Source organism: Hippocampus zosterae, chromosome 12, assembly GCF_025434085.1.
Source record: "Hippocampus zosterae strain Florida chromosome 12, ASM2543408v3, whole genome shotgun sequence".
NCBI lineage: Eukaryota > Metazoa > Chordata > Actinopteri > Syngnathiformes > Syngnathidae > Hippocampus > Hippocampus zosterae.
In genome coordinates, this window is record NC_067462.1 from 7,572,410 (window position 1) to 7,582,042 (window position 9,633).

At 41.3% G+C, this 9,633-nt stretch overlaps 2 protein-coding genes across 4 annotated transcripts in view; one reads left to right on the top strand and one right to left on the bottom strand.

Moving 5' to 3' along the window:
* Window positions 1–9,633, top strand: part of LOC127611595 (importin subunit alpha-4) — a 167,955-nt gene that overhangs the window by 35,412 nt on the left and 122,910 nt on the right. The gene's annotated exons all lie outside the window — the stretch shown is intronic.
* Window positions 888–9,198, bottom strand: LOC127611613 (uncharacterized). Of its 3 annotated transcripts, none has more exons than XM_052082283.1 (8): window positions 7,341–7,715; window positions 5,807–5,984; window positions 4,874–4,929; window positions 4,704–4,783; window positions 3,916–4,009; window positions 3,155–3,289; window positions 2,980–3,051; window positions 888–1,386 (listed from the first exon to the last, which is right to left on the bottom strand). In XM_052082283.1, exons 1-8 carry the CDS (start codon window positions 7,522–7,524, stop codon window positions 1,322–1,324), a joined length of 864 nt encoding a protein of 287 aa, XP_051938243.1. In that variant the 5' UTR covers window positions 7,525–7,715; the 3' UTR covers window positions 888–1,321. The 3 variants fall into 3 exon arrangements, with proteins under 3 accessions (XP_051938243.1, XP_051938244.1, XP_051938242.1); XM_052082284.1 differs by lacking the exon at window positions 7,341–7,715 and adding an exon at window positions 6,069–6,205; XM_052082282.1 differs by lacking the exons at window positions 5,807–5,984; window positions 7,341–7,715 and adding an exon at window positions 8,613–9,198.

The window sequence follows — 9,633 nt, forward strand, 5'->3', positions numbered from 1 at the left end:
AGTGTTTTTGGCCGAAAAAAACCGAGCATTTATAGGAAGGCGTTTTTAACCGAAAAAAAGACCATGTATCGCGAGGCGTTTTTAGCCGAAAATAAACGACCATATATAAAAAGGCGTTTTAACCGAAAAAACCGACCATGTAAAGCAAGGCGTTTAAACCGAAAAAAACGGGCATGTATAAGGCGTTTTAGCCGAAAAAAACGACCATATATAAAAAGGCGTTTTTAACCGAAAAAAAACGACCATGTATAGAAAGGCGTTTTTAACCGAAAAAAACGACCATGTATAGTAAGGCGTTTTTAGCCGAAAACAATGACCTCGTATAGTAACTGTTTTTGGGCGAAAAAAAAACCACCATGTAAAGCAAGGCGTTTTTAGCCGAAAAACGACCTCGTAACTGTTTTTGGCCGAAAAAAACGGGCATGTATAGTAAGTTGTTTTAGCCGAAAAAAACGACCATGTAAAGCAAGGCGTTTTTAGCCGACAAAAAACGGCCATGTAATATAGTCAGGCGTTTTTGGCCGAAAAAAACGACCATGTATATAGTAAGGCGTTTTTAGCCGAAAAAAACGACCTCGTATAATAAGTGTTTTTGGCCGAAAAAAAATGACCTCGTATAGCGTTTCTAACCGAAAAAAACCCATGTATAACAAGGCGTTTTTAGCCGAAAAACGACCTCGTAGTAACTGTTTTTGGCCGAAAAAAACGACCATGTATAGAAGGCGTTTTTAACCGAAAAAGTCACTCCACAGTAAATATTTTCCAGTTTCCATCGCCCAACTTTTTTTCTTTATTCAGTCACACTTTCTGTAAATATGGCAAACTTTCTTGACCCCGGTTCAAAATATATACCGGTATTGTTCTGACCTTTTAATGACGTTGCACTGTTTTAAGTTCCATACTATCACTACCACTTTTATTTTAGACATTGAAAAGTACACAAATGTCTCATTTAGGGTCGAGTTTCCAAACTCGTGGATTGCCCCTCACCTTGTGCAGTACTTTCGGGATCATAAAACAGGAAACACACAAGAGTTGGGGTGAGTTCGAAGAATAAAAAACATTGCTCTAATGGCCAAGTAACTGAAAAATAAAAAGCAAGGCAGTAAAACAACCCGTACCGGAAAAAAACTGGAGTGGTCATACTGGAAAAACCCCGGAACACTAACGGGCATTTTTACAGAGAAGCAATGAAGACGGAAAAAAAAAAGTTTCAGAAGCCAATGTGGTGTGCAACACAAGACATTCGGGTGTGAGGTATGCAATGGAGGGTTTCTGATTGACGGTGGCGGTGTGGTACAGTGTGTGGGGAAAGTGGCCATCAACTCCTCAGCAAAGATTTGACTGCGAGGGAGTTTTCCACCGCCACCTGTTTCTGCTCCAACTCTGTCAAAAGCACAAAGGTGACATTCAGACACAAAACGATAATGGCATTGAAAAATGGCTACATTAACAAAGGAAAAAAAGTCAGAAAAATACAGAGTGTAACCAAAATCGATTTGTAAAGTTGCAAAAGACGAAGTCACGCAAAAAGAGTACCGGTACTTTAATTCAGAAGATAAAAAGTGTAATTTTCAGAACAAGGTGATTCTAAGAAACAGCCATATTTACAAAAAGTGTGACTGAATGAAGAAAAAAAGTTGGGCGATGGAAACCGGAAAATATTTACTGTGGAGTGACTTTTTCGGTTCAAAACGCCTTACTATACATTATCGTTTTTTTTCCGGCTAAAAACACCTTGCTGTAACAAGGCCGTTTTTTCCGGCTAAAAACGCCTTGCTATCCATGGACGTTTTTTTCGGCTAAAAACGCCTTGCTTTACATGGTCGTTTATTTTCGTCTAAAAATGCCTTACTATACATGGTCGTTTTTTTCGGTTAAAAACGCCTTCCTATACATGCCTGTTTTTTTCGGCCAAAAACACTTACTATACGAGGTCGTTTTTTTTCGGCTAAAACCGCCTTACTATAAATGGCGTTTTTTCGGCCAAAAACGCCTTACTATACGAGGTCGGTTTTTTTCAGCAAAAAACGCCTTACTATACATGGTCTTTCTTTTTCGGCTAAAAACGCCTTGCTTTACATGGTTGTTTTTTTTCGGCTAAAAACGCCTTACTATACATGGCCGTTTTTTTTCGGCTAAATTGCCTTTCTATACATGGTCGGTTTTTTCGGTTAAAAACGCCTTGCTATACATGGTCTTTTTTTCGGTTACAAACGCCTTACTATACATGGTTGTTTTTTTTGGCTAAAAACGCTTGACTATACGTGGTTGTTTTTTTCGGTTAAAAACGCCTTGCTATACATGGTCGTTTTTTTCGGTTAAAAACGCCTTATTATACATGGTCTTTCTTTTTCAGCTAAAAACGCCTTGCTTTACATGGTCGTTTTTTTCGGCTAAAAACGCCTTACTAGACATGGTCGTTTTTTTTTCTCCGAAAAACGCCTTACTATACATGTTCATTTTTTTTCGGTTAAAAACGCCTTTCTATACATGGTCGTTTTTTTCGGACAAAAACGCCTTATTAAACATGGCCATTTTTGGGGGCTAAAAACGCCTTACTATACATGATCGTTTTTTGGGGGGACTAAAAACGGCTGACTATACATGGTCGTTTTTTTCAATTAAAAATGGCTTACGATACATGGGCGTTTGTTGGGGCGAGAAATAACTTACTTTACATGGTCAAAAATGCCTTGTGAATGATAAACGTAAATTGCACATTTGTCTCAGCCAGGAAATTTAAGGTGCTTCATGAGATGTTTTGTAAAAGATATGTTATTTCAATTTCAACATTTTCCTAATGGTATTGTGCTTCTTTAGACCAAAACAAAGGAAAAACATATTATTGTGGTTATTCATTGCAGAGTATGGGATAATTTTAATGGTCTTGACATCTATCGAGGCCGTACATGGCCCACCAATGTGAAATGAATTTGACACTAAAGTCCCAATCAAGCTTGTTGTGTGCGCACTCACCTTTTTCCTGTTTTCTCAGCAGCTCTGTCATTTTCCCAGAGGCCATCATCACTTTGAACGCCACAACGAAATCTGTAGAGACAGCAACACGCGTTTTTTGTTTGTTTGTTTGTTTGTTTTTTGGTACGTCTGCCGTGAAGCAGTCAACCCGTCTCATGGACACGAGTCAATCAACCTTGCTGGCTGGCCTGCTCGTTCTGGATCCTCAGGGAGACGTCCTTCATGTGGGTGAGGAAATCGCTGAAGATGGCGTCCGTGCATCCTGCCGTGTTGCAGTGGCCCCAGAAGGTCGCCGCGTCCACGCCGTGCTCTGTTTTTCATGTCACACGTGGTCGTTTTAGCCGTTCATTTGTACAGCGGCAAAAATATTTGTTCCCGTGGCTCCATTGGCAGGAAAGAAAGCAAGCGCATTGAATCCAATTCGTTCTCAAATGTCAAAAGTTCAACTTGGCGCTCCATTTTGCAAACGAATAAACATTCTTGACAGATTGAATTGAGTTCGGTGCAGACCAAAGTTTCTTATTGGCATCATGTACTTATGGTACAAATATATTCCCTCGCATGCATTTTTCCAGTTCAAATATTGCTGACGAAACATGTAGCGATGTACAAATTAGTTTCCTTTCCGATGTAGCTAGTGTCGTGTTATTTTGCATTTTTTCCTCTTCAGACACGCATTAATTTGTCAATTCCCGTCTGACTAAAAAAAAAGTGTCACCGGAGAATAAAGTTGCGATTCTCAAATTCCTTTGTCATATTATTAATAATAATACTTCCCAGGTAAAAGATGGATTATTTGATTGGCTTAAAATCATAATTTTGGGACTATCTTGGGAAATCTTTTTTTTCTCTCGAAAAGAATTCATAATTTTAGCAGGGAGTTCCCTCCTAGTTTGACAAGCCCTGATCTGCACCGTCATCGCGTCAGCTCGCTACCTTGGTCTCGCTCAACTTTCACATCTACGCCATTGGTGGATGAGATCCGGACGGGGGTCTTCTCGAGATGGGGCAAAGTTTGGGACTTGGAATCCTGAGGGGGAACACCTGCGTTACAACATTGTCGCATTTACTCTACGACAGGTGGATGAGTTCGAAAAGTACCGGACTGGAAAATGGAAAAGCATGGGGAAGCGTGTGGCAAACGTTGCTCCAAATTATGAACCAAATTATATCGCGCATCTCTTGCCCTGTTTATTGAAGGGCTGCCACTTCGAATCTTCTGAAATTCAGATTTCATCTCGCCTTATTTGTTGCTCATCACATTTGTAAAAGAACACATTTTTCTCTTCCGTCTTCTATCGACGTCCTCCTCTCACGCGGCTTCCCGAGTGTTCGCACATCAAACACACCAAGGTGGCTTATTAGCAGTGACAAAAAAAAAAAAAAAAAACAATGATGTCATGCTTTGGATCCTTTCTGGATGAGAACCAAAGAAAGATTGAATCACGAATGTATGGGATTCTTTGTGAAGATTTTATTTAAATGTGCAAAATCCGACGATGGAGGAAAACTAAGACAACATTTCTGAGAGAGGGGATCTTTTTTTATCGGAATCGGATAACAACTGGGACAAAAACTGAGGTTTGACTGGACTTGAAAAGAACCAAACCTTACAAAGTGATTACGGATCGATCATCATCAACCCTGACAAGTGCAAGAAAAAGTAGAGGAAAAACAAACGGGTGTTCTTGAAATGACGCCAACACAAAAATGATGCCACTTACGTGCCACGGCCTTAAGTTGAAACTTTCATCTAAATCGGCATCCTCAATTGGGGCTAAAATTTGAGAGGGCTCCTCCTCACCTGTTGAAGGAAAAAAAAAAAGCAAAAAGCAACGCATCAATCAAAGTATTCCAAAGCAGATTCTGATATAAAAAATGAAAAAGCCACAACCTGAACTTGAGCATTCTGACAAAATCTTCCTTTTTTTTGAGGACATGTTGGACTGCCTGCAACACACAAATGTGACAACAATGCATAAAACAATTCATCCTTTACAAATAATAGGTCAACTTTCAATTTAAAAAAAAAATGCTGGCCATTTGGTACGAGATTACATCAACGTTTTTGGGAGCAGAGCAAGAAATTGGGCTCGATAAACTCTGAACTTGGTTTACACATCAACCCATATGCAAGCATGTACGTGTGATTAAAAGTTTTAACAGTGATTGAACATGACATCTCTGCAACTAATTGCATTATTATACCAAACAATAGAAAGCTAAAGTTTAGAGCAAGGGTGCCCATTACGTCGATCAGGATCAACCGTTAGATCGCTGACTGGTCCAAAGTCGATCGCAAAGGGTGTGTAGAGGAGGAAAAAAAAACCCAAACATCCATTTGTGTGTCTTTCTGCATGTAAGTAAATATATATTTTTGTGTTATTTTTGTCAACACATACACAGTACAAGCCTTGAGCAATGCATCTGACTTGTCAGACTTCTGCAAAAGATTTCTCACAATCTTCTCTAAGTCACTAACCAGAAAAGGACACGCAGGCTTGTCAGTTTGGTACAAGGCTAAGAATGTCTCGACTGTACTGGCAATTGATCTGAAGAAGGACAGTTTGGCAATTGTCAACTTGTCATTGACTGTCTCAAGGAGTGTTTTGTAGGAGTTGCTATTGGGCCTGTTTGACCCCCCCCCCTCCAATGAACCACATGAAGAACACAACTACCAATATTCAAAAGGCCCATCCCAGTATCATCCTCAATTTGCTTTGACAGCTTTTCATAGAAAGGCCAGTCCACCGAGAGACCATCCATTGAAACCTGCAATCGGCCATTTCTACGATGATCTGAAGTTGATGCATTAAAATCAACACACTTCAGCATCCATAGGATTTCTGCATTGAGAGTCTCTGTCCCCCCAGTAAGAATCTTGTTTTGAACTGCTCCTCCGGAAGTCTGAAGACTGGTAGTGGTAGCGGTGGTGGTGGTCTTATCACAGTCACCCCGGACGAGTGTGTCAATGTTCCCCAGAACTGATGACACAGACCTCATTGCTGGAAAAAAAGAAGAGGAAAATTATCAGCTTCAACCTTGACACTAGGAGTCGTCCTTAATTTCGTGCCTCAAAACGGCCCTACCCCTAATGCATGTGCTAGGTTACCTTCTTGAAAGTAGTTCGTATTATAACATTTTGCGAAGAATATCGAACATTTGTACTTCGGTTTCTACCTCAGCGCCAGTAACATCCAATATGGCGGTCTCGCAGATATGCTAGTGGCATAATAGTATATTTGCTAGCGTCAAGTGTGTTATCGGCTTTTAACATATTTTCTTCCTGGAGGCGAGGTTTACATAAGATTTTCTACAGGGACGATGTAAGTTAGTACAAGGTGGTCTTATTTTCGGGGTGGTCTGCTTTCTGAAGTGGCATGCAGTAATGATAATGCAGAAGTAATGTGGCTCACATGCAACAATATACTGTAGCGTCATGTACACACAATGAGTAATAAATGATGGATTGTACATGCAACTGTATTGTACACAAAAGAAATTTAAGCATTTGAATAGTCTACGTATGTATAAGGCAAGAGAAAAAAAACTACGTATCACCGCTGGCTCGCTCTCCTGACAGCTTAGCGCCTCCAATGTTGTGCCTTGTTTTGAAACGATCCAGCCAACCGTTGGACGCTTTAAAGACTTCGTCCTTTTTAATATCCTTCGCGTATTCTCGTGCCTGTTCCTGGATCATCCGTCCGCTGATAGGGATATTCTGGCTGCGCGCTTTCTGAAACCATCGCCAAGTTAGCTCGTCCACGTCGTCGTAGTCACTTCGGTAGCACAGGCGTTTTCGAGAAGAGCTAGCGTTTGCTTGGTATGCGTCTAGGAGCTCCCGTTTCTTCTTCAAAATGGTTTGGATTTGAGTTTTTCCAACTCCAAACCGCTCAGCCAATGTTCGCTGGCTCGATCCTGGCTGCTCACTGGCTCGAATAACTTCAATTTTCTGTTGTAGGGTCAATTCAATTCTCTTCTTGCTTGCTGCCATTTTCACACCTGGTCGGCGATATGAGGCGATAGCTTCCTGGGACCGGATATCGCGGTCGCAATTCTGAATTCCGGGGTGGTCTCATTTCTAGGGTTTCAATACAATACAATACATAGGCGTTCTATTTGGGACTGTACAAAACCGGTCGTATTTTTAAGGTAGTCGTTTAAATGAGGTGGTCGCATATTGACACCTGGGTACGAGGTCGAAAACGGTACAACATATGTAGCAATATAGGCCTACACAGATGCACAGACAGTACAAAACACAGGACAGAACACTATGATCAACTCATTTACTGACAACTACGCCCGCTAGTTATATATGTTATAATGAAAATGGGGCTGAAATGGACGATGTGACATACCTTTCATGTGCTTAGAGCCTTTTGCATGAGTAGTCAGCGCCGAAACACCCAATCTTCTCACGGAGATGCTCTTCTGACACACTCGGCAGTAGGCCGACGTCTTTTCCTCAGCAACTTTTCCGACCCAATCACGGAACTCCGGCTTGTCCAGCCACGCCACTTGAAAATAGCATTGTCCCGGCATGTTTGTCTGTTACTTGTTGAGGTCGATAACTTCAATGAATAGATTTTTCCAGAAAATACGGGAATTGTTTGCAGAGCCGGCAACCAAACCATCCATTGACTGCCCCAGCATGGAGTCGAGCTATTGTTACCCGAAATGACCCGAAGTGATCACGTGACCATCATCGGAACTGATCGGAGACAACGGGAAAAGCAGAGCGGGAACCAGGAAGGAATTGTAGCCCGACAGCAGGGTTTGAGGGGAAGGGCGCCAGCGCATTTTCCGACAAAACTATTAATTGGAGGGGTGGGGAAAATGACATACAAAAATAAAATGAACACCACAGGTTATTTTTGTAAGGATTTTTTTATTTTAGAAGCTTTCCCTGAAATTTAAGGACAATCAAGAACATCATTTTACAACTCCTTTTGTATGGGGTTTTATGAACTTTAACAGTTATACTCCCAACCCGTACGAAACCCGCCTTACTAATATCTGATCTCAGTGCTCGCCCCCCAACACAAAATCCAATCACAAATCTAAAAGTCAGGCCCAGATGACTTTTATTTTAGACTTACCCCTTTTCTTTTAAATTCACTGCTATACCTGTCGTTGTACCTGTGCTGTGTCATGACTTTTAATTACTTATCGAAGATAGAATCATGCATTTCAACGACAAAGCCATCGTTTTGATATAACGTAACTATGCCACCGACCTCACCACCACGTGATTCAACGTTTGTATTCCCTTTTGATGGGAACCAGATTGGTGGTGGTGTGGGGGAAAACAACAACATTGACTCTTTGGAAAAGGTAATTGCCGTAAATTCCCGATTAGTGCTGCGTCTTGACCATCCAGTACTCAGTGCTGAACTTTTAATTACAATTGTTAGTCAGGCGCCTTGGAGGGCGACTAAAAGGGTCCTCGGAAAGATGTGTGGAGTTCGTTATCGGGAGACGCTGTCCGTTTACCTCGAAAACATTGAAGAAGAGTATACATTTTGATCTATTTATAAAACGCCACATGCAATTCTAAGACACAATCAAAAACGAAAAGATGATAAAGAATCTCTCTTCTGTACGAAGTGACTAGCAAAAGAGAAGCTAACCTTTCGGAGGGTGCATGTTGTAAAGTAGTCCCTTTTGCCGTCAGGTCTTCGTCATGCAATTCGTGTAGTCTTCTTGTAATGCTGCATCTTGAGGGAATCTCATACCTGCGGTCATTTGTTGCGATTCTGAAAAGGTTTCTGAGACCGACATCGTCCACTACACTAACCGGCCTACAGTCCGCAGCTAACCACTTCGCTATGGCATTTGTTAGTTCCTCTTGCCTTTGATTCTCAGCAGTTGTCCCAGACCTTGCATTTAACGGAGTAAGGCAACGTCTGAGTTGATCCTTTCTTTCGTGAAAGCTACTGCTGACATCAACTCTGTGTATTGCATGTAGATGATATTTCAGACTGGATGTACTCCGGTGATAACAAAATCCGAAATGGCAGTGCCTACAAAACGCTTTACTTCTGTCGACTGCGCCGTCTGGAAGAATTTGAAAATAAAAATGGCCGTTTAAAAGTTCGGTCCCCTTACTCATGTTTGTTTTTCTGCAATTACTACTTTTCAGATATCAGTATGGATAAACGCGTGGTTACTGAGCGCAATACCGGTGTAGATCAGATCGATTTTTGGGGCGGGGAGGACTGCGCCAGCTCCTGACGTCACGTCTTATGATTGGCTGGAGGATGACGTTAAAGGTCGTGGTTGGTTCATTTTGCGGAAATGCGACTGGAGTTCTTCGAAGAAAAAAAGAATTTCGATAGCATTTTGATGCAATATTCGATTCGAAAATATTCAACAGTGACAGCCCTCGTCCTAAGTAGCTAACTGCCAGGCTTTCCGTTTTGTCTCCCTTATTAGTCAGTTTTTTATGCTAAGTTTCTTGGACACGCTTGTGTTTTTACACACTTGGCCAATAAAGCTGATGATAATGAAATATATGTATCCCCTTAATTTTATATCATCTACTCTTCTCGTCGTGTCGGAGGAATTCAGCAAACCATTCGGATTTTAGGTGGCGATTAATGTGTAGGTCGATTGCAAACAACGTGCACCTGCATACCGCCACCGACTGTA